General features: G+C 61.1%; 2 protein-coding genes across 8 annotated transcripts in view; both read right to left on the bottom strand.

Moving 5' to 3' along the window:
• The window catches only part of MTA1 (metastasis associated 1), a 34,263-nt gene extending 31,014 nt beyond the window's left edge, over window positions 1-3,249 (bottom strand). For all 7 annotated transcript variants that reach the window (XM_047861134.1, XM_047861135.1, XM_047861136.1 and 4 more), the window contains exon 1: window positions 3,142-3,249. In XM_047861134.1, the coding sequence (XP_047717090.1) occupies window positions 3,142-3,169 (28 nt within the window). In that variant the 5' untranslated portion in view covers window positions 3,170-3,249. The remainder of the gene's footprint in view (window positions 1-3,141) is intronic.
• Window positions 3,250-5,778: 2,529 nt separating this feature from the next.
• TEX22 (testis expressed 22) lies at window positions 5,779-23,665 on the bottom strand. Its single transcript, XM_047861290.1, has 4 exons — window positions 22,516-23,665; window positions 10,172-10,300; window positions 9,833-9,988; window positions 5,779-5,856 (listed from the first exon to the last, which is right to left on the bottom strand). Exons 1-4 carry the CDS (start codon window positions 22,678-22,680, stop codon window positions 5,779-5,781), a joined length of 528 nt encoding a protein of 175 aa, XP_047717246.1. The 5' UTR covers window positions 22,681-23,665.
• Between the last annotated feature and the right edge of the window lie 316 nt (window positions 23,666-23,981).

The raw sequence follows: 23,981 nt of genomic DNA, 5'->3' as shown, positions 1-23,981 counted from the left end.
CTGAGGCCTGGGAAGACAGACCCCGGAGGAGCAGAGGTCATGGACCCTGACCCCGCCACCCACGGCCAGGCCCCGCCTTGCCACACTCGTAGCCACCAACAGAAGGCCTCTGTCGGCAGCCAGGTCACTTCCCTGGGAAGAGCCAGGCCCTGTCCCCTCCCCGGCTGACCCACTCCACCCAGCTGGTCAGCTGGCACAAAGCCGCCACCCGGCCTTCGCCCCGCCCAGACCTCCTGGCAGGGCCTCGGAGCAGCCTGCCAGGTAAAATGCAGGACACCCAGATAAGTCTGCGTTTCTGCTGAGGATTTTCTAGCATCTATGTGTCCTCTGCAATATTTGGGACACGGTTCTAGTCAGAAACTGCTTATGTGACATTCAAACCTAGCTGGTGTCCTACTCTCTCCTTGCTGGATCCGGCATCTCAGGAAAAGGCTCTGTTCCCAGGGTCCTGAGTGGAGATAACAAGGGGCGGGGGGGTGTCCCCTTCTCAGAATGTCCCTGCGGCAACCCCCACCACACCAGGGCCGCCCAGACAGGGCCATCGGCTTGGGGCCAGAGGGCTACATCTTCCAGACGCCCCCTCCCTAAGCAAGCGGTGCTGAAGGACAGGACACCAACCTGCCAACCCCCCCCCCCCGCCCCGGCCCCGTGACCACCAGCTCTGCCAGGACCCAGGCAGCAGCGACCCCGAGACCCCGTCCGCAAACCACGAGCAAACACCACTTCTGCGGGAACCCACAGGGGGTTCGAGTGGCAGCGTGTGGTCACACCTGCGGAGCACAGAGACCCTTGTCTGCTGGGGGAAACGGAGGCACGGGAAGGTCTGAGCGGTGGCCAGGCCCCCACCAAGTTCGGAGCCAGACAGGACTAAAAGCCAAGCAGCCCCGCCCACACACCAAGGGTCCCAGGGGCCTGTGGCCTGGTGGGGGCTCTGCTAAAGCCCCCCACCCCAGAAGGCCTGAGCTGAAGGCACAGCAGATGCCAGTCGAGGGCCTCCAGCCCTGCAGAGGGGAGACGATGCCCAGGGGCCCCCGGCCCACCACCCCACCTTGCCCCTCTCTCGTCTGCATCCAGGGGCCAGTGCCTGTGTTCCTGTGATCATGTCTTCATTTATTCAACGGCCCTTGTGGCCCAGACAGCGCGTGGGAACCAGGTGTAAGCCAGGGCCTACGGGGCCTTGTCACTAGTCAGTGGGAGCCATGGGGGCCTTGAGCCAGGAAGGGGGGTTCTGCACTGCAGGAAGGTGGTGCCTGGAGGGTACGTACGGGGGGGGGGGGGGGGGGCCGGATGGAGAGACTTCTCTACAACACAGGGAGGAGCCCTGAGCCGCAGCGATGGGGGCGGAGGGGGCCAGCTGAGGGAGGGGCCAGGGGCTCCTGGGATGGAGGAGGGCCAGTCAGCCCCCGGGGGCCAGGCACCTGTCAAGGTGCCTAGCTGGCAGTGTGATGAGGAAGAACCTCTGGGGTGACACTCCAGCCTTGCCCTCAAGGTGGGAGATGAACAGCCCCTCTGTTCCAGGCCCCTGCACCCCTGCCTGCTGCCCACACACCCTGCTGCTAATAGGATGTAGGCTCCCATTCCCAGGACTGCCTCTGAGCTGGGGGGTGGGGGGGTGGGGGGGTGGGGGGGTATTGATGGCCAGGCAGGTGCTGTGCTGACCCACTGCACAGATGAGGGCAAGCCCAAGGTCGTCACAAGGCTGGCCCAGCTGGAGGGAGACGTGAGACCCAGGCCCCAGGGGGGCCAGCCAGTCAGTGAGGAGGGGAGACTGGGCCAGAGTCCACCCAGAGGGTTCTCAATCCTGACATACTCCACCAAAGGAGGGCGACCAAGCATCTGGAGGTCTCGGGAAGGGTGGGCACCAAAGGAATGCGGGGGCAGGAAGGGCACCCCGCCTCCCTGTGGAAGTGCCAAACGAGGACAAGCCCGGAACCCAAGGAACAAAGTGGGGCCCAACGCTGGGGGCTTCCTAGGACCCAAACCAAGGGAGGAAGTGGGGGAAGCCTCCCCCAGGGCCCCAGCCAACTCAGCACCACCCCCATCCCCACCCAGAGCTCCTTGCCTGTCCCCAACCCTTGCAAAGCACCTCTTTGCTGGACTGGGGCAACAGGAGGCGGTGAAAAGTTTTGGGGTGCATCAGAAGTGTGCTCAGGGTAAGCGCAGCCTGCTGAGGGCCCCACAGAGGGAATCCTGCTGGGGGAAGCCCCCAAGCACAGAGCAGGCCCTCCTGGGCTCCAGGGAGGAATGTGGCCCCAGTATGGGGCTGCCCACCCCTGCACTGCAGCCAACCAACCCCCAAGGCCCTCCACACCGCAAAGGCCCGGAAACTTGGTCCGGTGGGTGGGTGGGTGGGGGGGGGGGCAGCCTGAACCTCCCAAGACCATGTGCTCGGGCTCAGGGGGAGGGGGACTCAAGCCAGCCCCAGCCGCAGGCTCTCAGGCCCACCAGGCCCAAAGGATGCTCAGCGCTGCCCAGCGTCTCCGGTGCCCGGGGCCCAACAGACCAGCCGCTGGGCCCCCAACAGGTGGGCAGAGCCCCCGCCTCCCTGCAGCCCGCTCGGCCACCACCACCCACTGGCCCCCGTCGGGGCCGGGCCCAGGGGCCATTTCGGGTTGCGGACTGGGGCGAGCGGGGCCAGGGCAGAGGTGGCGGCGGAGGAGCAGGCCGCTCAGAAAAGATGGAGTGGGAAGGGGAAGGCGGCGAGGGCGGGGGTGCCGCGGGGAGCGGGGTGGGGGGGGGCCCGCTGGGGTGGGAGGAAGGATGGTCGGAGCTGGGGCGGGCCTGCGGTGGGGGAGGGGTGCAGGGGTGGAGGGAGGGGACCAGAAGTGGGCCGCGGGGGGGCCGTGCGGCCGGCGCGGCGGGCGGAGCGGGTGGGGGAGGGGATGGAGGAAAATGGGGGAAGGGGAGGGACGAGACGGGGGCCCGGGCAGGGGTGACGGGGGCCCGGGGTGGAGGGGGGGGGGGGAGGTGGTGCTGGCGCGGGCCCGGGACGGCGGTGTGGGGCCGGCGGCCCGGGGCGCCGGGGGCAGGCCCGGGGGGCCGGGGGCCGGGGGGGTGGGGGCGGCCGGCGGGGACCGGGGGCCGAGCCCGGGCCCGAAGCGCATAAAGGCGGGCGGCGGGCGGCGGCGGCGGCGGCCTTACCTCCGACCCTGTACATGTTGGCGGCCATGTCCGGGCCGGCGGCGGCGGAGGGCCGGGCGCGCGGGGGCGCGGGGCGCGGGGCCTGGAGGCGGAGGCGCGGGGCGCGGGGCGCGGGCGCGGGCGGGGGGCGGGCGGTTTAAAGGGGCCGCCGCCGCCGCCGCCGCCGAGGCCGCCGAGGCCGCGCAGGGACCGAGGGCCGCGGCGCGGGCGGGAGAGGAAGAGGAGGAGCGGCCGCGGGCAGGGGAGGGGCCTCGGGCGCCGCCGCCCACCGCGCGGCCGTTACCCGGCCGGCCCTCCCCGCGCCGCCGCGCGCCCCCCCGCCCCGGGCGCGTCCTTCCGGCAGCCCCCGGCGCGCCGGCCAGGGTGAGCCCTCCCCGCGCGCCCCCTGCTCGGTGGGTCCTCCCACAACCCGCCCGCCACCCCCACCCCCCCGCCCCGGGGCTTCCCTGTGCCTGGGTCTTCCTGGCATCCCCAGCGCCCGTTACCCGGGTGGGTCCTGCCCCTGCACCCAACCTGCTCCCCCCTCCCCAGGTGGGTCCTCCTCGTGCCTCCACACCCGGGCCCTGCCAGCATCCCTGGCGCCCCTTCCCGCAATGGCCATCACAGCCTCCACGCTGGTCCAGAGCCCCTCCCAGGGCCTCCAGCCCCCTCTCTCCCACTCTCCCCTCCCCGGAGAAGGTGGCTCTCCCAAGTCCCCCCCCCCCCCACACCTCCCAGGGCCTCCAGCCCCCTCTCTCCCACTCTCCCCTCCCCGGAGAAGGTGGCTCTCCCAAGTCCCCCCCCCCCCCCCCACCTGCCCTGAATCCCAGCTGCCCAGCCTCAGCCACATGGCCCTGCTGCTGCACACCTCCCTTCCGGGCCTGGCTCTCTCCACCCACCCCAGGGGGGTCTTTGTCTCTGCCCTCACTGCCCAGCCCCCATGGCCATGCTTGGACACTGGTGGTGCCCCCATCCACATGGGCAAGTTTCCCGGCTGGTGCGGCCTCCCTGAACTGTGGCCTCATGAAAAGGCCAAGCCCAGTCCACCGCCCATGAGGTTGGGGAGGTGGGCCCTGAGGCTGGAAGGACCGCCTCTGTGTGGAACAAGGTACCTGCGTCTCTTTCTCAGCCCCCCTCAGGACCCTAACTGGGCACGTGTGTGCTTGTCACTTAAGGTCCAAGGATTGTGGAGGATGCAAGGCTGGTGGGCCCAGCCTGAAAGAGCATGAGGGGGAGGGGGTGGCATCCCAGGGGGAGAGAAGCAGGTGTCCCAGCCAAAGTTTGGAGCCAGGAGCGACATCACTCTTGAGGGGCAAGGAAAAGGAAGTATCTGGTCTCCAGCTTGGTGGTCTGAGCAACATTGTGTGTTCCTGCCCTTTACGCAGCAGGGGCAGGTCTGTGGCTAGAGGGGGTGCAGTTTAGTCGAGGGACCCCCCCCCCCCAGGCTGAGCACAGGTCTCCGCAGCAGTGGGAGTGGCAGGGACAGAGCCATATAGGAACCCCACCCCATAGGGTCCCTGCAGGGGACTAGGAAGGTGGGCAGGAGCCCAGAGCCAGGTGGGGTTCCAAGGAGGGTAGTGCAGCCCAGGGCTCCAGAAGAGGAAATGCCCACTCACTCTCTGAGGAAGTTAGCCAGGAGGGCAGCCGAGGAGCAGGGGGGTTATGGTAGCTGGAGGAGGGGGGAAGGAGGAGTTCAGGTGCAGGACTCGGGGCAAACACGCTGAGGTGGTTTCCCCAAACGTGACCAGGGAGGTGGTCGTGGAGTGGCGTCCCTCCCCCACTATAGGCCCCCTTCCCGACGCCCTAGCCTGAACCTCCTCATCTGGATGGCGAAGCCGCGCCGTGAAATCTTCCAATACGGAACAAATTGGCCAAAAAGTCACAACTACCAAAAAGTGCCCAGCTGGCCATTGGGGGTGGAGAGAGCCCAAAACGTCCATCGTGTCTTGTAAAGTGCCTGCCTCTGCCTCGGTCCCAGACACAGGAAGGGCTTCATCCTGAGCACGGAGGCCCTGCCCCAGCTGGGAAGGCGGACGCTGACCTCCCTGCAAGGGGACAGGGGTGGGGAGGCGCAGCTGGGGATGGGCGGGCAGGGCCCTCTTGTGGGAGGCAGGGCCACCAGAGGCCAGCATCTCAGGGAAGCCGTCCGGATCCTGAGCTTCCCCACAAAAGGTAAGGATACGCGCCTCACAGAGCGGAGTGGCATTTAAGAAGACCTCAGGAGACACCACCGAGCCCCCGACAGCTTCCACGCAGCTTTCTCCCCTTTCCAGACTAACATCCAGCGCCCTGCCCTAAACCAGCCCTGAGGCGGTCGACAGATCCCGGGTAAATTGCAGAAATTCAATGTCAATTGCAGAAATTCTATGAATTCATCCATTAGTTAGCAGTGCAAACAGACATTCACAGGGATGTTCTGTGCGGCTAAGTCCACACATCCAACAACAGAGAAACTGGAAGAGGGAGGGAGGAGGCGAGGGGCCAGCGCAAACCCCGTAGAGAATGCTCCTGAAGCAGAAGACGACTCCCCAGGAGTGCCACCAGTCACGAACGAACGTGAGAGAAACGTGCGATCACTAATCAGAAGCCCAAGTAGTGGATGACAAAAAAGCAGACTAGAAGCAAGATTAACAGCCGAGGAAACTCGCTTCCTCACAATCACAGCATTCTGGAATAAGTCTGAAGCAGCACGGGGCACGACGTCAGATTACCGATGGGGCAAAGGCTGGAGACCATCTGCGGGCAAGACAAAGCAACGGAAACAAGAATTTATTTGTTCTACCGTTACTTGTGGGACGTCTGCTTGGTGCCACAGTTTAGATGGGCGGGGGGGGGGGGGCAGGGGGTAAGGACACACGATCTCTGCTCTCGGAGAGCACACAGCCCAGTGGGGAGGAAGGCAGGGATGATAATACACGATGAGGTCACGTGTCCTGAAGAGGGTGGGGGGGACAATTGTTGAGAGAGGTCAGGACGTTGGGAAGGAGGGACCCTTAGCCCTGCGCAGGTGCGGCACCCCTCAGGGCCCACGGGGCGCAGGCTTCGCCACTGGAGGGCTCGGAGTGACCTTTCTTCGGGGGACCCCTGGCGGTGGCACCCGGTGGGGGCTGAGAAGATGCAGAGGCTCCAGTGGCAGAGGGCTCGGAGGGGGCGCAGAGATCGGTGTCCCGGAGTGACAAGGGGCCTGCAGGCCGTGCTCAGCAGGATCCACACTGAGGCCTACCGCGCCTGAACCCGGCCGTCAGGGGTCAGTAGAACTGTTTATCGGGAAGCACAGATCGCAGACACAGCAGACACGGACAGAAAGCCAGGTTGACCCTCACTTCTGCAGTGACACTCAGAGCGGGAAGACCCAGCCCTGAGGGAAAGACGGTGTCACCCAAGACAGGAAGGAAGGGTCCCCAGCCAGCTCTGGTGCGGGTCTAAGGGCCTCAGGAAAACCTCTGTAAACCTAGAAGAATCCAAGAAATAAAGGTCTTCAGACACATAAACCCGGACCTTAAATGCAGTCAATGAGGACAGAACCCAAACAAAGCCTGAGTGGCCACGTGGGGGTGGTGAGCTCAGGCTGGTGTAGACCTGAGACCCCCGCCAGCCCCCAGCGGGGGCAGGGCCCGCTCCGCAGCACTGGAAGTCAGACGTCAGCCAGCGCTGTCTGAGGGGAGCCCGCTGCCAAAGCCACGTGACGCTGGCTCTTGATTTTTGCAATTTCTAAAAATAAACTTAGGAGAAGCTTTTAAACTTGGGGTGAAGACGCATCTAATTCAGCAATCATGTTTTCCCTTTAAATTAATTTTTTTTTTAATCTTCAAGGGGGAGCTCTCTATTCCCACGTGCCCTCTGCCTAGGCCTCTAGAAACCCCCGGGTGACCTTCACCTGACATCAATGGCTTTATCTTGATGAAATTGTGGGTGAGATTTTAAAACTTTATCCTCAGGTTGTTCAACAGTGAACACACGTGCTCTTGCAAAGCCAACGAAGTCCTTTTTCTCAGCAGGGGCAATGCTGGCCCTGGGAGGACACGAGCAACACGTCCCGGGCACACAGCAGTTCTGGGGCACTGCAAGTTCCCCCCCTTCCCACCTGGCACGTCCACAGCAGCCTCTGCTCTCTGTCCCAAGCTGGCCTGCCTCGTGAGCACAGACAGGTGCTAGGACACCATGTGGTCAGCACGGGCAAGCCTGCGTGTGGGACACTGTCCCCCCCTGCCGCCAGAGCACCCCAATGCCCTCAGCCCAGGGATGTCTCCAAAGGTCTTCCCTAACTCAGAGGTGTTCCCTGATGGCCCACCACCTGGGGGGTTCCCCGTGAGTCCTGGGAGGGACGCATTGTTGCTACTGGAGCTGGAAGAGACGCCCGCCTGGCTGAAAGGAAGGGAAGGAGCCGGTAAGAGTGGACATACGGGGGGAGCACTGCGCTGTCCCTCAGGGGGGCCCGGGGGATGCCCTCACCAGACGGATGCCGCCCCAGGACTCTCCCTCCCCGCTCATCCTACTGCCGTGCACCACTGCTGGATGGACCCCCCTGCCTCCCAGGGACGCTCGGCCGGGGCACTGTGGACACCTGGGGCCCCGTCATTCTTGGTTGCAGGGGGGTTCTGTGCTCTGCGGGATTGAAACAGCACTCCGGTTCTGCCCACTTGATGCCAGGGCCGCCTGTGGAAAGCAGAGCGCCCCCCAAAAGATGTCCGCGTCCTCACCCTGAACCAGCACGCGTGCCTATCCGCGTCCTCGCCTTGATCCTGCATATGCCAGGTTCCACGGAGCGGGGTGGTGGAGGGGGGGCTGGGACTGCCAAGCCAGGACTTCAGAGTAGCCGCAGGACCGGGGGCCCGACATCAGCACGGGGGCCTGAAGTTGGAAGACGTAGAAGCCCCCGAGAAGACGTGCGGCAGGGACAGAGGGACGCTATGCTGCTGGCTTTGAAGGTGGAGGAAAGGGCCACGGGCCAAGGGTTGCAGGCAGCTTCTAGAAGCTGCAGAAGGCCAGACAGATTCTCTCCAAGACCTCCGGAAGGGAAGGCAGCCCTGCCCGCACCCAGGCTGAGATCTGCTTTGGCCTCTGCAGACCTCACAGTCCCTGCGTCTGCTTGAGGACGTGAAGTCTGTGGCCGTCTGTCAGGGCGGCCGTAGGAACCAACGGTCCCAGTGACAGCAAAACCGTCTGCAGGTGGTGAGTGACCCCTGTCCTGGGCCCCGCTCTCCTGGGGAAGGTCCCCACCTGCCCCGCCGCCCAACCTCTCTGCTCCGCCACTGTGGTGGGGAGTGTGGGGTGCCTGGCTCCCAGCTGGGGAGACCTCATGCAGGGGAGAGGCCCTGACACCACCTGGAAGGCAAAAGGCTGGCTCTTCCAGCATCCTGGACCCACCACCCGCTGACTGCAGCCTTGAGAGGCTCCCCAGGCAAGACCAGAGCTGGTAGCTCAGCCCAGTGAACCGCTGGCTCTCTAGTGACAACATGGGAGTCCTTTAAAGTCACTGGGCGGCAAAGAACATCGAAGTACGTGTCACTCTGTCCTAGCTGTTGACACTTCAGCTCCCACTCTGGACCGTGAGCACTGGTGGGGGTGGGGGTCTTCCTGCCCAGCATGGAGCCTGGCGCCTGACACCCACCCCCCACCACGTCATCGGAGGTCCCTAGGGAGGAGGGGGAGGGGATAACGATGTCCCCCAGGCCCTGCCTAGACCTCACCCCAGGGTCCTGTGGGGTAGCAGCATCGGGGCAGGACGCTCCGGGAGGGAGGCCGGTGTGTGCAGAGCCCAGGCCTGGGGTTCTTCACCTCATCTTGTCCACAGTCCCCTCCCCCCAGCTGCCCCCACACAGAAGCCCGGTCAGCCCGGGAGTCCATCACCAAATCCAGGGGATGGTGCCCACCACCCACTGTTGTCTGTCCGGTGCCCCCGAGGGCTGGGAGCCTGCGGTCACTTCCCTCCTTCCTGCCCTCTCCAGCTTGATCTCTCTGAATGTGGTTCTGCCTCGTCACCCCCGGCTCAGGACTGCCCACCCCCCCCCCAACCTCCAGAAGCGGACCACAGTGGGTCCAGGGCCAGCTCTTCATGGTCACCCCGGGTCCTGTGCCCACCAAGCACTGTATGGAGGTGGGGAGGCACCACCTCCTCCAGGAAGCCTTCCTCTGTGTTCAGCACCCGGTCCGTGTTTGCTCCCCCAGGGTTACGTGTGCCCCTTTGGGCCTTCGGGGGGAACAGGGCCCAACATAAGACCTGGTGTCCCCAAACTGGGTGGCATCAGTACCCAGCAGTTCATGACCTTAAATGCCACCCTCCTGGAGGACAGGGCTGGGCAGAGGACTTGGTCATGACCAGGCTCTGTACGTGGGGCCTGTGAGGGCAACATGCCCCACTCCGCGTCCCAACCCCCCCTGCCCTGGAGCCACTCGCAGCTGCTTGACCCAGGAAGGTGTGGGGGGCTATCCTGGAAGGCCCCACTATGCCCTATCCCCCAGGCCCCTCCCTGTGGCCTCCTGGAGGCTGGGCTGGGGCAAGGCACCCCTCCCACAGATGGCCTCCAAGGCCTCGGGCAGCCAGAGGGTCCAGGAGGACCTGTTCTCCCATCTGAAGACTCATGAGCCCCTGGTGGGGTGTGAAGAGAGCTCAGCCGCCGCCACCCCCCTCCCCGTGCCCCCCAGGAAAGGCGCTGAAAGACAGACACTGGGCTGAGACACTGGGCTCTTAGGAGGGCGGGGACCTCGAGACCTGCGCCTCCAAAGTCACGGTCTGCCAGAAGGGCGCGCTCGGGGCCAGGAAGGCTTGGAAGGCGTTGGCGGCCTCCGAGGGCCTCGGAGCGTGGGGGAGGAGCACGTCCTTGTCCACGTCCTCGGACACCAGCTGGGCCACGAGCCGCGAGAGGTCCTGAGGGCAACCGCGGGATCAGGGGGCGGGGCGAGCCAGGGAGAGGAGTCTCTGGGCAAGGGCTGTCTCGCGCCCCGCGCCGCCCACCCCCTGCAGTCCCCTCCCCACCGCCGCCCCGCGCCTCCCGCCCCCTCCCGTCCCCCCGCCCCGCCGCTGCCGCCCCGCGCCCCCCCCCCGACACACCCTGGAGTGGGAGGGGGGCCCGGCGGTCCCCGGCCTCTCCCGGCCGCCCTGCACGGCCAGTCGCCGGCGCTCGTCGATGCTGACGCTCCAGCGGTGGCTCTGGCGCCCGCTCTCGGCCGGCTGGCACACCTGCGGGGACACGGAGGCGGTGGGCGCGGGCCACACCTGCGGGCCGCCGACCCTCTGCCCCTCACCTCGCGCGCCCGAGGTGCAGTCTGCTCGCTCCTCCCCGGGCTCGGGCTCAGCCTCCGGGTGTCCGCGCTGCTGCGGCCTCAGGCCCCCTGGGGCCCCGGCCCCACCACCTGCCTGCTTTCCTGCTCGAGGGTCGGCCCCTGGACGGCGAAGTCCGCACAGCCAAGGCCCCGGCCCTCCCCACTGGTGCCTGGAGGTGGGAGGCGGCGGAGGGGGGGGGGCGGGGCTCCCGAGCTGGCCCGCGGGAGCCTCAAGAGAGATGGGACCCACAGGTGGGCCGCTGCCTCTCAAGTCCCTCTGGAGTGATCATAAGGAGAAACTGGGGGACAGGAAAGAGCCCCCCCTCCTTGTTCTGGAAGAGGAAGACGGAGTGTGGGAAAGAACCACTCAGACAGCAAGCGGAGCTCAGCGCAAATGTGGCGTGGCTCAGACAGGTGGTGCTGCCCCTCCCTCCCTGTGGCCACAGCACTTTGGCGGTTCCTGCCAGGGTCTGCTGCCCCAGGATGGGGGTGGGGGGGGGGCAGGTCCGCAGCAGAGCACCTGCTCTGAGGATGCCTGTGTGCTCCAGGGCGCCCCTTGGGTCCCCACCACCGGCTGTGAGTGCGGCGCCCCCAGGGGGACCCCTGACACTGGGAGGCAAGCAGAGGACACACAGGTCCTGCTGACCTCAGACCCCCGAGTGGAGAGCGAGGGTTCGCGCTGTGGATCAAGGAAATCGTTACAGAGCGTCGTTATGGCAAATGCGACTGATAATCAGGACCGGCAAGACGCCAAAAACCCGGCACCTGGGGGCTCAGTCGGTTAAGCGTCCAACTCTTGGTTTGGGCTCAGGTCACGATCTCACAGTTCATGGGATGGAGTCCCAAGTCGGGCTCTGTGCTGACAGTGGGGAGTCTGCTTGGGATTCTCTCTCTCCCTCTCTGTCCCTTCTCTGCACACACGTGCATGTGTGCACACTCTCTTTCTCTCTCAAAATAAATAAACTTAAAAGAAAAAAAAGATTAAAAAAACAAAAACGAAGAGATCATAACCAGGTAACAAATCACGAGGAAACCAGATCATCCGTGTAGGCCAACATCCAGTGAATCAAAGGTTCGGGAGGAGAGTGCCACAAGAAAGGGTGCACGCACGCACTTCCAGAGTCGAGAGGAACGGGGCTCCAGGCTGGAAGGGCTCACACAGGACGAGAGGAGACCGACCTGCACCAGGGTTAGAGCTGTGCCATCAGAACAGCGGCGGTGGAGGAAGGGCTCAGAAAGTCGCAGAGACTGAAAGGCAGGGCACATACAAAGGACCTGAGGCCCGAACCGTCTAGGGCACTGGGCAGCCTCACAGATCCTGAAAGGAGGACTTCCCACTGAGAAATGTCATGCAAGTGTGGAGGCAGAAGAAAGACAGCTTAACAACTTTACAGTCGAGGACTCAAACATCTTCTGGACCCTTCTGGGCAGCTGTTCGATGAGGCAGTCCACCGAAACAAGGGAGCAAACCAGTGAGTGGGGAGTCTGAGGGCCCAGGAACAGGGGTCCTGCAGAGGAGGGGCTGGCGGGGCGCCCCAGACGAGCAGCCTCCCCTGGGAACAGAGCTGGCCTCCGGACTTCCCCCAAGCGCGGCCTGTGGGACTCCGGAGCGGCCACGGGCACTTGTCCACATGCCTGGGGCTCTGAGGAGGAGCGAGCTTCATTGGCACAGGCACGGCAGCTTCTGGATGTGGCTGGGGTCCCCAAGGAGAGTGTGCATAGTGAAGACAGGATCCCCAATCCTGGAATCACAATTCAGGGAGGCCGATTCTCAGGTCACAGGTAGCACTGGGAGGGACAGAGGGAGACAGCACTATGCAGCCACCCTGAGGGGCCCGGCCTGATGTGTCAGGGTATATGTGGGAAGTATTTGAAGGATTAATAACCTGTGCGTAGCAGATGAGGGGTGTGTGTGCCACGATTAACTCCAGGGAGAAACAAAGCACTGTGTGTGTGTGTGTGTGTGTGTGTGTGTGTGTGTGTACCTGCTGGTCATGGTGCTCTGTGCTCAGTGGATGTGCTACGTGGGTGAAGCCCGCATAGTCACTGGACAGCACACACTGCAAGCGGATTTAGGGAAAAAGCCTGAAACCACACAGTGGGGGCGGGGGGGGGGGGCGGTGCCGTACCCTCAGTCTCTGGGAGGCAACAGAATCAGAAAGTGAGGAATCGAGAAGCAGCAGTGCCCACATGCTCGTTAAAACTGTGGGAGCAGCCACGAGAGCTGGAAGAGTGGGTACAGGGCAGTGCCACTTGCGACCCCAAGGGCTGGGGCAGGGCTCTTGTTCCAAATTACACGTGCGTGTGCGTTAATAAAAGTAGCACAAAATCTTAAAAATAAAGACTTCGGTAATTAAGACGAGTGATCTAATAGTCACGGAACACGCGCGCATGACTTTGACCCACAGAGAACCACGCACGCTCTCACCCAACAAGTGGAGCACCGCACACATCAGCCTGGTTTCAGGCCACCGACAAAGCAGATGCGCCAGCACGGGACTCGTACGGGTCACAGTAGGCGAGCGCAAAGCCACACAACGCAATGAACAATTAATGGCAGAGGCATATTGGCGTGGGCTTTCCAAAACACCCTTCTCATCCACCCGGGTGAAAAGGAAAATCCGTACTATATGCCGACTCACTTAGAAACGAGCGAGGATCCAGGGTGCACTCCTGTCCTGTGAAGATGAAGTTTTAAATGCTGGAAAGTTAGAAAAAAAGCCACAGACCAGATTGCAAAGCAGGAAATTCAAGAAGCTAGGAAAAGAACAACAAAAGAAATTCACTGCAAGTTAAAGGCAGAAGGAGCAAAGATTAATGAATAAGTCCACAGGGGACAATTATCACCAGCTGGCTTTCTGAAAACCCAGCAGGACAGAGCGACTTGAGTCCCCCCGCCCCAGGCACGGTCCCCGTCATGTCGGCCCATCTCCTCCTACCAAGAACTGTAAGTCCACGTACTTCAGACGCTCTCCTACCCAGTTCTGGACACGGCTCTCCTGCTGCTGCGAAGCGCCTCTCTGTGGACTCTGGTTGGGAATGTCACACGTGCCACAGGCAATCCTTCCAGACGTCTTAGAATGTGTGTCTTCGAAGCCTTGAAAACCTGCAGTCAGGTTTGTCAGCATTTCCCCTCGTGGGTTCTGTGCATGGCCCCAGGGAGGAATTTCCCACTGAGAGATTTTTTTTTTAAATTTTTAATGTTTATTTACTTTTGAGACCGAGAGGGAGAGAGAGAAGAGAGAGAGAGAGCTGGGGAGGGGCAGAGAAAGAGGGAACACAGAATCCGAAGCAGGCTCCAGGCTCTGAGCTGTCAGCACAGAGCCCGACGTGGGGCTCGAACTCACGTGATCCTTAAGATCACGACCTGATCTAAAGTCAGATACCCAACCGACTGAGCCACCCAGGCGCCCCTCCGTGAGATTCTGACAATGCTCTCACACACCCTCCTAGCACATCCGTGGTTTGGTCCTAACGCTTGGTGTGCGTTTGAGGACACGTGAGGAGTCTACCTTATGATCTCCTCAATGGGCAGCCAGTTACCCCGACACCATTCGTGGGAAAGTCTGTTTCCTCACTGTTCTGCAATCCGTGCGAAGCACAGATCAAATCCCCAGACTTACACAGGGGCCCGTTTCCAGACTGTTGGCACTGGATCGTGGACCACTTGCACGGTCTGTCTGTCCCAACGCGTACAATTTTAATTGCTGGAGCTTAGAGCAGACAAGCGGTGCCTGCTCTTCTGTTTCAAAATTCGCGTCTGGTTTCTTTTCCAAGTAAATTTGCAAAAAAACATCTTTATTTTTTCAAATAGTATCTTTACTATGCAGTGATGTATGCACATTTCTGAACCCTGAATAAAGGAAGCCACGCTGCGCACATACGGCACCACTTGCTTCCTTCACTCACGAGCATGTCTGCCGGGTCACCCTGCTGCCACGTGGAGAGGCACCCACCCGCTCTAACTCCAGGCCGAAAGGCAGTTTGGCACCAAAGCAGGCCGCGAACAGATGGGAGACTGTGCGTGGGAGGTCCCCGTCCCACTTGGTTGGAACGTTCCCACGTTTCTCTCCATGCACATTCATGCGCACATTGAGGGACCGGGTTGTTTTTAATCCATCTGACAATGGCTGCCTTGTGAGTGGGGCGTCTGGTCCCCGTGTGTCCATCGTCCATCGACCGGACCGACATCGGCGATTACACCTGCTGCCGGACCTCGTGCTTTGTCTTGTCCCTCCCTCGGTGTACTCACCGCCCACACGCAAACTCACCGAACCCTAAGCTCACGGATGGGCCCATCGGGGGGGACACCGCAGGGCCTTCCGAAGACACAGCGCCACTTGCAGATGCCGTCCTGACGCTCGCGCCGTCATGGGCGCACATCCGCCCACCGCGAGTCTCTTGCTTCTTGGCACCCCCTCCCGTCTGAGATCACCTTCCCGCTCTGTGAGCTCTGTTCTTCACAACTGGGGTGAGGTCCTGCCGGGGCAAATTTGTTTTCTCCTATTTTGCCTACCCTTTTATTTATTTATTTTCCCCTCTTCTTAAAAGATTGCTTTTGCTGGGCACGAAATTCCAGATTGACGGTTATGTGCTCCGCCGAGTCAAGCTTCTATATTGTTAATGCCAGGCTGTCACTCCCTTCCGGACTCTGTCTCCTCTTTGATCGTTCCTGACATCTTATCTTTGCCCCTGGTGCCCTGCAGCCGCACTATGGCGCCTCTTGGTACAGACTCCCCTCATTCCTCCTGCTCTTGGTTTGCGGGGCACGTGACTACGTTAGACGGCCCGTGTTAGCCAGCCTCCACGGTGGCATCCAGAGATTTGTGCCCCTGGTGCTCAGGCCCTGTGTCCTCCCTGCCACGTTACGTAGTGGTGACCTCGTATCCAACAGGAAGTCGTAGACACGATGGAGTGTGAGTCCAAGGCAGTCCTAAGACGCTGAAGCTTCCTCCTTGTTCTCTCCTGAGCCATCCGCTCTGGGGGAAGCCAGCCTCGGGACACGAGGACTCGAGCAGCCCCAGGAAGAGGGCACATGGTGAGGAGCTGAGACCTCCTGCCCACGGCCAGCACTGACTCACCAGCCATGCGAATGAGCCACTGTGGAAGTGGATTCTCCAGGCTTATTCAACTTTCAGATGACGATGGCTCTGACGTCTCGCCTGTAACCAGAGCCAAAGCCACCCAGCTAAGCAGTTCCCAAGTCCCTGACCTATAGAAACTGGGACAAACATGTTTATTGTTGTTTTAAGCTGCTAAGTCTTAGGGACGCTGGCTACACGGCAACAGGTAACTAACACATGAGTGGAAACATAGGTACATTTAGGGTAAATTTTTCAAGATTCATGGATAGCTTTTTCCTTTTTTTTAATAGTATTGCACCGAGTTAGTTATCTTGGGGGAACGTGGCAGGTTCAAAACATTAACTCTTCCCGTCAAATGAGGCGGTAAAGCTTCCCGTTAGGTATCCTCTGCGCTACTCAGTCTCGTGCCACAGGACTCATCCCAAGAACGGACTCATTCCCAGGGGCTTTGCAGTTTCTGTTGTTAAAGGGAAGGCCTCCTTTTTCCCGCTTACGTTTTCTGGTTGGTCATCTTTAGTATGCGGAAAAGCCATTAAGTTTTCGACGGAGATCACGTATCCAAGCTTCCTCTTTTACCAGTGGCCTTTTCTCTTAAGGGGCTTGCACGGATTTCCTAGATAGGCAACGGGTTAGCTGCAGAGAGTGACCGCTTCGTCTTTTCTTTTCAGGTATTTATGGCTTTCATTTGCCTGACTTCCATACGGGCCGGGCTCCCGGTGTGTCCGTCGTCACGGTGATGCCCTGTGTTCCTGCCTGCTGCCCGCGCCTGTGAGAAACACTTCTGGTGACGACCACTCAGGGCTCTTGATAGCCGTGCTTTAGCGGGTTATAGACCTATCCACCTCTCCCTACCTTACTAAGAATCAGCAGCTCTTCCCCGCGTACTCATGACACTTCAATTTTACAAAATTGTTAATTGTCATATTTGTTTTGTTTTAAAGAAAAGGTAGTGGAATTTGTTTTTCAGCATCTACTGAAGTAATCCCACGGTCTTCCTTCTCGGTTAACGTAGACCATTTTACCAAATGGGTTTCTAGATTCCTTTGTCCTTGGGGTACGGTATTTTTTGTACATACACAACTGTGTTTACTCAATACGTAGTCATCTTGCACCTACTCTGCCGCCCCCCCCCCCCACACACACACACACCATCCTAGGCACTGGGCGCAGGGCTGTGAGGACACAAAGTCCCTAGTCTCCTGGAGGGTGGAAGCCTGGGAGGCATCACGGTCGCGAAGGCTGGTCTTTCCGATGCTGCTGGCTTTACCTACCCCGCATTCAGGAGCTCTCCACCTGCGCCACAGTCGGATGGGCCCATCACTCCGCCTGCCCTAGTCCCAGCCCTGCTCTCCCGCGGCACTGGCGTCAGGGTGCAGCCTGCTCTGTACGCACAAGTGGCTTCTACGCTTTCAACCTCACCGCCGGGGAGAGCTCCTTTCCTAATCGCTGGGGACTGCCCACCCTTACGCTCTTCATTTGGGGAATTTCTGGGACAACTTTAGACTTTTCTTTGCCGTCTTCAGGTTTTTTTTTTTTTTTTTAATTTTTTTTTAACGTTTATTTATTTTTGAGACAGAGAGAGACAGAGCATGAACGGGGGAGGGGCAGAGAGAGAGGGTGACACAGAATCTGAAACAGGCTCCAGGCTCTGAGCAATCAGCACAGAGCCCGACGCGGGGCTCGAACTCACATACCGCGAGATCGTGACCTGAGCCGAAGTCGGACGCTTAACCGACTGAGCCACCCAGGCGCCCCTGCCGTCTTCAGGTTTTTAAGAGTTAATTCAGGTGACGCAAATTCAGATGATCAGCTTTCACCTTTGCTTAATAACGCTGTGAGGTTTCACCGCTAACTGCCCTTCCCGCGAGCACTGCGCCGCAGGCCCAGCCTTTCCGCCGCCGCCCTCACTCCCTTTCAGCTGCATGCGGGTCTTTCTGGAAGGCTCCTCGGCTTCTCCTCTCCTCTCCCGCTTCCCACCTCTCTCTCTGATTTTCCAGGTGATTTCCTCAATTTCATATTCCAACCCTTCTGCCAAACATTTCAATTCTGTTGTTTATTAAGAGCTCTGTATGATTTGCTGAAAGTGTATTTTTAAAAAAACAGAACCCTTGGGGCGCCTGGGTGGCTCAGTCGGTTAAGCGTCCGACTTCAGCTCAGTTCACAATCTCGCGGTCCGCGGGTTCGAGCCCCACATCGGGCTCTGGGCTGATGGCTTGGAGCCTGGAGCCTGCTTCCGATTCTGTGTCTCCCTCTCTCTCTGCCCCTCCCCTGTTCATGCTGTGTCTCTCTCTGTCTCAAAAACAAATAAACGTTAAAAAAAAAATTAAAAAAAAAAAAACAAAAAACAGAACCCTTTCCAAGTTATACAGAAGGGAGTGTCTCTCTTCCAGATCCCAGGGTTTCACGTGAACACTTTGGAAGCTTTCTGCTCCCCGAACCGCCTGGCCCTCTTGCCTCGGAGTCCTCGCCAGCTGTTGCTTGCAGCTCGGCAGAAGGGGCACGGCCTGTCGGGCACGGCGTCAGCAGAGAGGTGACTGTGACATCTGTCAGCTCTTGGTCACCTGCTGCCTCCCACTTTCCTCCTGGGCTGCTCCCGCCGCTCTGGGGCTCCGACCCAGGGGCATCTCCTTCTCAAGCACCACTCTTGCCCTGTGTCAGGGCTTCAGGAGGGATGAGGGCGCTGTTACGTGTTGACTCCCTAAAGTCCAACGGGAGGAAAAGGCAATTCTCTGCTGTGTGCAGCGTGTCAGAGTTAGATGCTTGACCGACGAGCCCGACACCCCAACCTTTCCCTTTCTTTCTGGCCTCTGGAGCTCCCGTCTCTGCAAGAAGCCCTCTGTTCTGACAACTGGGTTTCTGAGCAGGTTGCTGCTGTCTGGCCTCTGTCCCTCGGGCCTCGCCCCTGGTGCCTCTGCCAGCTGCTGGGAGTCAGGGCAGGAAGGGCCTGGGGACAGCTCCTGTTATCTCCCGACCTCAGTGTCCAGTGCAGACTGGCCCCGGCCCCGCAGGGGCAGCTGGTGGGGCTCCAAGACCCAGGCAGCCTCGCTCCGTCTCTCTCCAGACCTTCCAGAACTTCCATCAGGCTCACGCTGCTCTCGAGCGCCCGCCCGCCTGCTGGTTACTTGCGCGTTGCTCACCAGCACTTCCTTCCAGGGCCTCGAGCAGCTGCCTGTGCTCCCCTTTCTTCCTGTCTACGTTTTCTTCTTCTGTGTGGTAAATGACACACAAACATCATCACCTACGGCGCACGGTGCAGCGTCATGAAGCACATCCAGCCCACCAGCACCGTCCGTCGCCACTCACTCCCCACCCCCATCCTATTTTCTGTCTCCGGGAGTCTGACCACTCTAGGGACCTCAAACATGTGGATCACGCGGTGTCTGTCCTCCCGTGTCTGAAGCATAACGTCTTGCTGGTTCGTCCACATGGTAACATCTGGCTGAGTAACGTTCCGTGGTAGTATACCTCGCATGCACCCGTGGACGGACGCCCAGGCTGCTTCCGCCTCGTGGCAAGTGTGAATCACGCCGCCGCGAACACGGGTGTGCTAGAGTCCCTGCTTTTTGGTTCTTTTGGATTCATGCCCAGAGCGGGGCTTGCTGGATTGCAGGGTAGTTCTACGCCTCGTCTCGTGAGGGACTCCACACTGCTTCCACGGTGGCCGCGCCACTCCACACTCCCGCCAGCACGCACAGGGCTCCGATCTCCCCACAACCTCGCCGGTACTCCTTTCTTTTCTTCTGGCGGTAGCCATCCTCGCGGGCGTGACGAGCTGTGTGCTGTGGTTTTCCTTTCCACTGCCGGCCCAGGGCTGATGATGTTGGGCGCTTTTTACATCTTTCTTGACCATCGGTATAACTTTGGAGAAGTGTCCAGGCCCTTTGCCCGTTTTTGCTTCAGGTCGTTGCTCTGTTTAGAGTTTCAGCAGTTCATGATGCATTCTGGACGTTCTAGACATTCATCCTTTATCAGATATATGCTTTGCAAATGTTCTCCCATTCCACAGGTTGACTTTTCCGTGTCCTCTGATGACCAAAAGGTTTTAATTTTGATGAAGCCTAATTTAGCTATTTCTACTTTTGTTGCTGGAGCTGTTGGCATCCAAGAAATCACTGCCAAGTCCAACATGAAGCTTTCCCGTCTTCTCCTAGGAGTTTTGCGGTTGTAGGTGTGTGATCCACTTTGAGTTAACTTTTGCATGCGGTGTTAGGCGACAGTCTGGGTTCATTCTTTCACTTGTGTAAACCCAGCGTTCCTGGTGCCGAGCAAGGACAAGACCGCCCCCACCCATTCTCACCGAGTGTCATGGCGCATCCATCAGCCATCTCTGCCTTTGTTCCTGGTGTGCATTTTACCCCCCTCAGTTTTGTCGGTTTTCCACATGTGGTCACGTGTAACCGTTGTTTCTTTCACGGCTCCGGGACTTTGAGGCTAGGTTAGAGAGGCCGTCCTACGCCCCTGGTGTTGGATGAGGCGCGGCCACAACTGTCCGTCTTCCGGAGAGCTACGCCACTGCCAAGCCTGATTCAGCGTAAAGCCCATCTTCCCCACCGATTTGAGACACCATCTTAACCCTACACTAGGTGTCTGTGGGCATTTGAGTCAATTTCCAGACTTTCTAGTTGGTTCTGATAACCATGCTTCACACGCCAGGACTCCACTGCTTTGATAACCAACGCTTTGCAATATGATTTCACGTCTGCTAGGGCTGAACCTACTCTTGCTTATTTTTCCATTTGACCAGTTTGTCGTACCGAAAAAGAGCAGGCATTATTTCAGTTTATATTATTTTAGCATTATTTCACTTTATCCGTTTCAGTAATCTCTACACCCAACACAGGGCTCGAACTCACAACCCCAAGATGAAAACTTGCACGCTCCACTGACTGAGCCAGCCAGCACCCCAAACATTTAGCACGCTTATCGCTGGTGATGCTGAAGCGTGAAATGTCTAAGGAGGCCTCTCAGTGCCGGTGTCTCCCTGCTGTCAGTTTCTCCGTGATGTTTTGGGGCGCTTTAAAGTTTCTCTCCAACAGGTTCGCCTGTTTCCCGTTCGGCGTATTCCTTTCCCACTCATTCATCTCCTACAGCCTGTCGATAAGCACGCGGGCTCTGCACACAGCTGTGTGCCCTCCCCACTTGCTTGGGCCCCAGTCCGTTCTCCCGCACCGAACAGGCACAACCACACGTCGCCCCTGTTGCTGGTGTCACCTCGACGCGTTCACGTCCCTCTCGTTTGGCTGCAGGACTAATTCTTCCAAGATGGCACAGGTCACCGTGAGGATGGTGACACAGCTATTGCTGGGGCTCTTCTGGGTCCTTTTTCCCCTAGCTGTCCTGCCCTTCTGCGGCATAGAGGTTTTCTTCAAATGCCCGGTACCCTTGGCCATTACTTCTATTTCACAGGGCACGTGTGGACTAGGGCTCGGGGGCTGGGGCAGCGACCTGTTTCTGCTGCCTCCCATCTCATAGCCCGGAGCGGACCCTCCTTCTCTGCCCAAGCTGTGATCCGCCACCACAAGGTGACTCCTGTCGGCCAGCCCTCCCATCCCGTTCTGTTCGGTGGTCACTTCAGCGAGATTGTTGGGAAGCAGGCGTGCGTCAGCCGGCGCAGCCCTCGGGGAGAGGCTGGGTGGCGGCAGACCCTCCATCAGGGAAGTCTCGTTAGACCTCGGTCCCAACTTGAGGTCAATGTCCTCTTGTGGGCATGTCATTACCATGTGGGGCGACGGGGACCGTGCTGACCCCTGCGGATGAAGGCGGTTCTGTGGGGCTCGGGAGGGGATGACACAGGGACGAGAGGAGTGCTGAGGCTGACTGACGTCTGCCAGGCGGGAGGCTCCCTGGGAGGCTGGCATGGGAAGGTCTGGAGGAAGAGCACCCCACACTGGGGGAACAAAGAGAAGGGACACCGGGCAAGACATCGACACAGAGTAGCCCCTCAAGACCACAGTGGGCAGCTGACGTTCCCCAGGGGCTGAAGCAGAGGAGGGCAGGGGCAGGACAACGTGGGAGGCAGTGCCCCCAAACCAGAAAGCTGGAGGTCTGCAGAGATAGATCTGTGCCCTCTTCTGGCCTCTGCCCAACTCCCTCTCCCCTGGCCACCTCCCGCTGGACGGTTCTTTCCCGCTCCGCTGCTGCCCCCTCGGCCCCTGCCCGCCCACCTCTCTGAACCTCACACTCGAGCGGTGGCCTCTGCCCAGGAGCTGCCAGTGTGCCCCCAAATCCCCACCGCCTATTCGGGACGCAGGCTCCCAAGTCACGCCCTCCTCGTGACAGTGACACGTCTGTGTGTTTAAGTCCCGGACAGCCCGTCCTGAGAGTCAGCCCCACACCGGGGGGTCTGCCTGCCTGCCCCCCAGGACCCTCACAGGCACTCGGGTGGGGGCCACGGCGGCAGCTCCGGAAGGGAGCCCGCTTCCCTTCTCCCGCCAACTTTTTATGTAAACCTTCGACCGCAGCAAGTGCGCATGCACACAGACCCAAGTGCGCAGCCTGACAGGCTCCCGCTCACCACACTGCCGAGCCGGTCACACCTGGCAAGCACCCTGCTGAGTCCGACCCTGGCGCACAGGCAGCCACACAGAACCTCCGGGGGGTCTGGCTCCTCTGCTCCTGAAGCACCCCCTGGGGCTGGGGCGGCAGCGCCCTGGCCCCCGTCATGGCTCCTGGAACCTGGCAGGCAGCTGCTCACCTGCTCGGCATGAGGTCGGGGACAGACAGATGCCTCCAGTTTGGGGCCATCACAGGCAGAGGCTTCAGCGACATTTTGGTTACGGTTTGGGGACAAACCCCGCTGACTGCCTGCCTGCCTGCTCACAGGGTGGCTGTCGGGGGGCTGCCCTCTCGGCCCAGGGTGCGATGCTGGGGCGGACTGAGGCAGGCCCCTCCGACAAGCCCAGCAGAAACAGACAGTATGGTGGCCGCCCAGCGGACACCGTGTGCCTCCCATCAGGTGCGATTCGGCCCTCCGTGAGGCTTGAGGAGCCCCTTCTACCGCACGCTGCGACTAACCCACCTGCAAAGCCACTTCTGGGGTCCCGCTTACCCAGTCCTGAGTCTGCAGTACCTGTTGCCCTCCGCTCTGGGCGCCGGGCTGGCCCCAAGCCGTGGTCGCACTCACAGGGGGAGGGGGCTGCCCGAGCTCTTGGGGCAGCGGCAGCCCCGACTTCTTCCCCAGCGAGGCATTAGCCAAATGCTTCCGGCTGTCCATGTCCAGCCCCTCGGCCTGCTTGTCTGCACCTCCCGGGCTCCCTGGGCCCCCAAGCAGATGGAGGAAGCATCAGGCTCTGCTGGGCTCACCTTCCCACCACCACCAGCCAGACAGTGCTGGGTAGGCCTCAGGCTAGTGGGTGACCTGGGTCCCTCAGCTCCTCCTGCCATTCCCCCCCCCACCCCCACATGCTACTGGCTGGAGCAGCTACAGTGCCCTGCCTGTCCCCTCTCCCGGCACCCAGGTTTCCCACCTTGGCTCCAGCCCAGTGGGGGGGGGGGGGGTATGTGCCCCCAGCCGACAGCCGACCTCTGGGGACCTACAGAGAAGACCAGGAACGACCGCAGAACGAAGGGCCCCACAGCTCTCCCTGCCTCCTTCCTCCCACCCGCTGTGACCTCACCTTGACTCCGCCCGGACCACACCCCAAGGCTGGCCCTCTACCCTTCAGGGGCTCTGCGGGGACCACGGAGTGGGCTGAGGTGTGTGGGGGGGATCAGGGCAGGGGTCAGAAGGGCACAGCTTAGAAGGTCGGGAGCGGGGGACCATTAGGGAGGCAGCAGTCACTGGTGGAGGAGCAGGGTACGTGGGGGGGGGGGGGGGGGGTAGAGAGGTGGGGGAGGGGCCGGGTACGCTTGGTGTAGGGGGCGGGGAAGGGTGGGGTACGCTGGGGTTAGGGAGGCGGGGAGGGGTGCGTACTCTGGGGGTTTGGGGTGGGGCACGCGGTGAGGTACGCAAGGAGTGACGGAGGCGGAGAGGTGGGGCTCGCTGCGGGAGCAGAGGCGGGCAGACGTCGGGTACACCAAGAGCTTGGGATGGGGTGCGCTGCGGGGCGGGGGGCGGAGGGCGCAGGGCGCGCCCTCGCGCGTGGGGGCCGTCAAAGAATAGGGGTGGAGCCCACAGTCGTTCGGGGAGCCCCCGAGGGGGCGGAGCCGAGCCCAGCGGAAGTTCTGCTGCGGCTGGCTCCGCCCTGCCGCTTCCGCTTCCGCTTCCGCCCCGGGCCGCGCCTGCGCCCTGGTCCCGGCGGTCCGCCGCGGGGCGGGCGGAGCTTTTCTCTTCCCAGGCCTGTCTGGAGTGTGACCTGGCGCCGCTCGGACGTGGGGGGGGGGGGGGGGGGGGGGGGTCGTCTCGTAGATGCTGCCCTCCTCCGCCCCTGGGGCGTGTCCGAGGCGCCGCTCGGAGCTCGGGGCTCCGCGTCCGGAGCCCTCCCCGGGCCCCGGCCGTTCGGGCCACAGGCTCTGTCCCCTCCTGGGTCCCAGGCGGCGCCCCCACCTCCCTGGCGGCCCTCGGGACGGGGCCTG

This window comes from Prionailurus viverrinus, chromosome B3 (assembly GCF_022837055.1).
Source record: "Prionailurus viverrinus isolate Anna chromosome B3, UM_Priviv_1.0, whole genome shotgun sequence".
NCBI lineage: Eukaryota > Metazoa > Chordata > Mammalia > Carnivora > Felidae > Prionailurus > Prionailurus viverrinus.
The sequence above is the reverse complement of the archived record's forward strand: the minus strand, read 5'-3'. Positions and strand labels throughout refer to the sequence as shown.

Excerpts from the sequence above, each read along its gene's own strand:
- TEX22 (XM_047861290.1), bottom strand. The coding sequence starts at position 22,680 with ATGGACAGCCGGAAGCATTTGGCTAATGCCTCGCTGGGGAAGAAGTCG. Across the intron at positions 10,301-22,515 it reads TACTGCAGACTCAGGACTGG|GTGTGCCAGCCGGCCGAGAG; the intron begins GTAAGCGGGACC and ends GTGTCCCCGCAG. Across the intron at positions 5,857-9,832 it reads CCGTGACTTTGGAGGCGCAG|ATGGTCTCCAGCCTTTGCCC; the intron begins GTCTCGAGGTCC and ends TCTTGCCCGCAG.